Genomic DNA, 4,057 nt, shown 5'->3' with positions numbered 1-4,057 from the left:
ATTACTATCGATTCCCCAATTCGTACGGCGAGTCTGGTCCGATCTCTTCGTCCTCCTTCTTGGCATGTGACCGTTGGAAGAAGAGTGGAAGGATGCGCATCTTGCGGCGCGAGGGTGAGAGGGAGCGGCGTGGTGACGATGTGCCTGATGCGAGGGGTGTGTAACGGGCGTGCTTCGAGCCCAGGGACAGGACGCGACGGTAGATTCGCCAGAGCGCCAGGCCGACGATGCCTGCCGCGAGAAAACCGGAGAAGGTGATGAGCATCCAATGGCTCCCCATCTGCATGACCAATGTCTGGTTAGAAGAAAAAGAAAAGAAAAAAAAGATACATGATACAATGAAACATCGGCGAAACGTACCCAGAAGATGAGCTGTGCATCCTCGCCGTGCCAGCTGCTGCCAGGGTGGTGAGTGAAGAAACTCCAGGAGTGGCGGTTGTACGCATCCTGCAGCAGAACTCGCACACGGTTGACGCCGTCCGGGTCGGTGTTCTTGTATTCCTTCCAGATGACGGAGAGGAAGAGCGGGCCGGTCGAGTACATGACGGTGATGTAAGGGAGCACCCAGGCGCGGTCATATGCCTGCAGTGACTTGATAACCCTCAGAAAGAAAGGGTGGTTGGGGACAGAGCCCATGGCATCGTTGGAGATGCCTGTAGGGGCTGTCCGGCGTACCCAGGCAGGGTAAGAGAGCAGCGGGTCAAGGCGTCGGTTGCAACCCTGCATATATTGCACTGCATTAGCACCAATCGCATTCTTCTTCTTGATGTTGTTCGTCTTTTTCTTCGTCGTCTTCTTCTTCCTCTTCTTCTCATTCGTATAAAGGTAGATAGGGGGTAAAAGTGGGAGATGGGGAGGCTGATGGAGGGGTACAAACGTCGTCAAGGTCAATGTATGTGCCACCGTAGTGTGCGAGAATGAAGTAGCGGATCGAGTCCGCCCGCTGGATGGGAAAGGGGTAGTTGTCGAACGTGGTGAGGAACCATGGGTAGTGCTCGGCGATGAAGTCCCTTGATTTCTTGTCCGTCCAGAGCTAGCGCGGCCTGTCAGTTGGAAAAAAGTAGCTAGATAAGAAGGATAGAGGTACGAGGGAAGCTCACGATGTATTCGTAGTCTGGGTGCATCTCTATGCAGCCGTTCCGCGGGCCAACCCATATCTCAGGTATGCTCTCGTTCTTGTAGGTCTGGTGGATGATCTTGGGGATCAATTGGGGCCGCAGGTCGATGAGGCTGGAGTTGACCCCGGGGAGCTCGACGTTCTGGATAGCGTCGTCGGTGGCATCCTCGACGAGCAAGGTGAGCAAGGTGAAGACGCTGCGGACGAGGAAGAGGATGATGACCGTGTTGATGAGGAGGAAGATGAGCAGGCCGCGCCGCATAGTGACTGTTGGCTGAGATGTTGGAGGAGGAGGAGGAGGGAGCTCTCTGGCGTCTGCTAGGAGACGAGCGCGTTACTCGTCGTAGTCGATGCCCTGAAGACCGCGGACGAGACCATCCAGGCTGTCGTCTAACTCGATATCTCGTCGTCTTGCTGTCTTTTCTATCTTTTGGCCGTCTTGTATGTCGTTTGTCTCTGGCTCAACGCAGCAGCAGCAGCAGAAGGAGTGAAAGATAAAAAGATAAAAAAAAAAAAAAAAGGCTGAAAATCCCCCTTGAAACCTCGCAATGGCCCAAGGAAAAAGGCCCGGGATGCGTCTTTAGTGCAGAGCAATAAATTATGGGTTTTAAGGAACGGAGCAGACGCAAGGATTTCGAAGCCCCTGGACTCGTATCGCTAAGTCGGTCGATCAGCCACAAGCAACAGCGCGATCGCAGCAGCAGATGAAGCACAAGACGACGCAGCAAGCGAGATGCCAGACAGCAGCAGCAGCAGCAGCAGCAGCATCAAAAGGACAGAGTAGAAAGGGAAGTACGTAAGTACGCGAGTAGCTCTCTCTGCGTCTCAGGGATATGCGAGATGACGGCGGCCACAGCCACAAGCCGCAGGGGGAGGCGACGGCGGCCAAGAGGAAGAGAGCTGCTTCTCCAGCCGGCGCAGAGTCGAGATGAAACAGCTGGGGATGTTTCTCTTCTTCTTCTCTTCTTCTTCTCTTATTATTATTCTTCTTTTCTGCTTCCTCTTCTTCCTCTTCTCTGCGACTTTTTCTTCTCCTTTTGCTGTCTTTTTTTTTCTGCGGCGACGAAGAGAATTTTGGACGTTTTTGAAAGTCGAAGAAAAAGAAAGGAAAAATAAAAGAAAATAAAAAGAAAAGAAAAGAAAAATCAAAAGGAGCCGAGGATGATTCTCTCGCTGTGACTGTCGATGGAAGTGATAATATATTTCTGCTTCTCTAAGTACTTCTACTTCATCATCGCCATCCTTCTTTTATTTCATTTTATTTATCATCTTTATATCCTCGTCGTCGCCGTCGCCGTCGTCGTCTCTTTTCTGGCCATTTTGAGTGTCATTCAAGGGTTGAGCTTAGTCAGCTAAGCCTCCCTCTAAAAATCTCCGTCGAAAACGCCGAAGAGAAAAGGAAGAAAAGGCTGCGATGGAAGCTCGATGGAGGCTCGATGGAGGGAACAAGGCTGCTGCCAGGCCACTGCTAGGCCACTGCTAGGCCACTGCTAGGCCTGCCGCCGCCAGCCAGCGCTGCATCGCGCCCACCGTGGCCTCCGAGTCTTCCTCCGCCACGAAATGGCCGACGCCTTCCTGCGCCTGCACGACCGTCAGCAGCTGCTCGTCCTCAACCCACGCCTGCCACGCCCGCCGCACGTCGAACCGCCGTCCCATCGCCCGGCAGTGCAGCACCAGCACGGGGACCCCCATCCGCCGCCCCGCCGCCTGGTCGCGCTGCTGCGCCTGCACGTCTTCCCGGCTGCCAGCCTCGTAGTCCGCGCACGAGCTGCGCACCACGCTCTCCAGCTGCCGGAAGGGCCGCGAGTACATCTCCAGCGCATCGTCGGCCTCGAACCGCGCGATGGCCGCCTCGCTGCTCCCGCGCCAGCGCTCCATCATCTGCCGCACAAACACCTCTGCGCCCACCGCCTGGATCATCGTGCTCGCCAGCTCGGCGTTGGCCAGGAACGGCCAGTGGAACGTGTTGCGCGCCTCGGCCGGGTCTGCCAGTGCTGCCCACTGCACGCTCGTCGGCACAATGTCCAGCAGAGCGGTCGCCAGGATAGTGAATGTCGGGGAGTGCTCGGCTGCGTCGACCGCCAGCCGGTGGCAGATGCGGGCGCCTCTGTCGTGGCCTATAAGCACGATGCGGTGCGACTGGCCACTGCCATTGTCTTTGCGTGTATTATCATCACTATTAGAGTTGGAGCTGTCCAGCATCGCCTCCAGGGCCCCCAGTATCGCCCTGCCTACGGTCCGTTTGTCGCTGGCCGTGGGCGGTGAACTCACGCCGTAGCCCGGGATATCAGGGACGAAGAGCCGGGCCTCGCGGGGCAGCAGCTTGATGACCTGGCAGAGCACGACGTCAGTAAAAACCTCCCTCTCTGTAGAAAGCCATGGATGTCTTCCCAGGGCCAAAACTTACATGGCGCCACCTACGTCGTGGTGCGTCAGTGCCCATGCAGGTCATTTCACCCTGTACTCTGTAACAGCGGCTGCCATGCTTGCTTGTGCTATGAATAGACAACTCACATGAAATGCCTGGCTCGCGAATCAGCGTCAGCACGGCTTCTATGTAAGGATCTGCCTGGCAAGAGGTAACTAGTTATGTATCCCCCGCAGCCAACGCAGCCAAGGAAGACGAACGAGGCAGTGTTTGTTTCGACTTACGTCTGCGGGTATCCATGTATCAGCACCAGTATCGGCTTCGCGGCCTCGTCTGCGCTGGTGGCCGTCGTGATGCCGCGAGAGAGACCGCGCACCGTTGACCCAGACTCGGGCTCGCACACTTCAAACGTCGACAGGCCATGGCCGGCCATGCACTGGGCCACTCCCAGAACGACCATGCTGGATGCGATCTCTCTTCTTTCGCTGTTGGGTGTTGGGCCGGGGGAGGGGGGGGTGGATGTCCTCGGTCGTAAGTCAGCTCAGCTGTTGGCATGCAAGTGGACAGTGGAC

At 56.3% G+C, this 4,057-nt stretch overlaps 1 protein-coding gene across 1 annotated transcript; it reads right to left on the bottom strand.

Annotated features, from left to right (window-relative positions):
• Positions 1-4: 4 nt before the first annotated feature.
• On the bottom strand, positions 5-2,330 carry TRV_03867 (glycosyl transferase, putative; the record flags this gene model as incomplete). Its single annotated transcript, XM_003021960.1, is given in 6 exon segments — positions 5-295; positions 361-858; positions 878-1,033; positions 1,101-1,425; positions 1,456-1,639; positions 1,796-2,330. Coding segments are annotated over 6 exon segments (1,989 nt in total), but the record flags the coding sequence as incomplete, so codon positions are not given.
• Positions 2,331-4,057: the final 1,727 nt, after the last annotated feature.

The sequence above is a fragment of the Trichophyton verrucosum genome, assembly GCF_000151505.1.
Source record: "Trichophyton verrucosum HKI 0517 chromosome Unknown contig00310_1.f1.exp, whole genome shotgun sequence".
NCBI lineage: Eukaryota > Fungi > Ascomycota > Eurotiomycetes > Onygenales > Arthrodermataceae > Trichophyton > Trichophyton verrucosum.
This window is presented reverse-complemented; position numbering and strand designations above follow the sequence as displayed.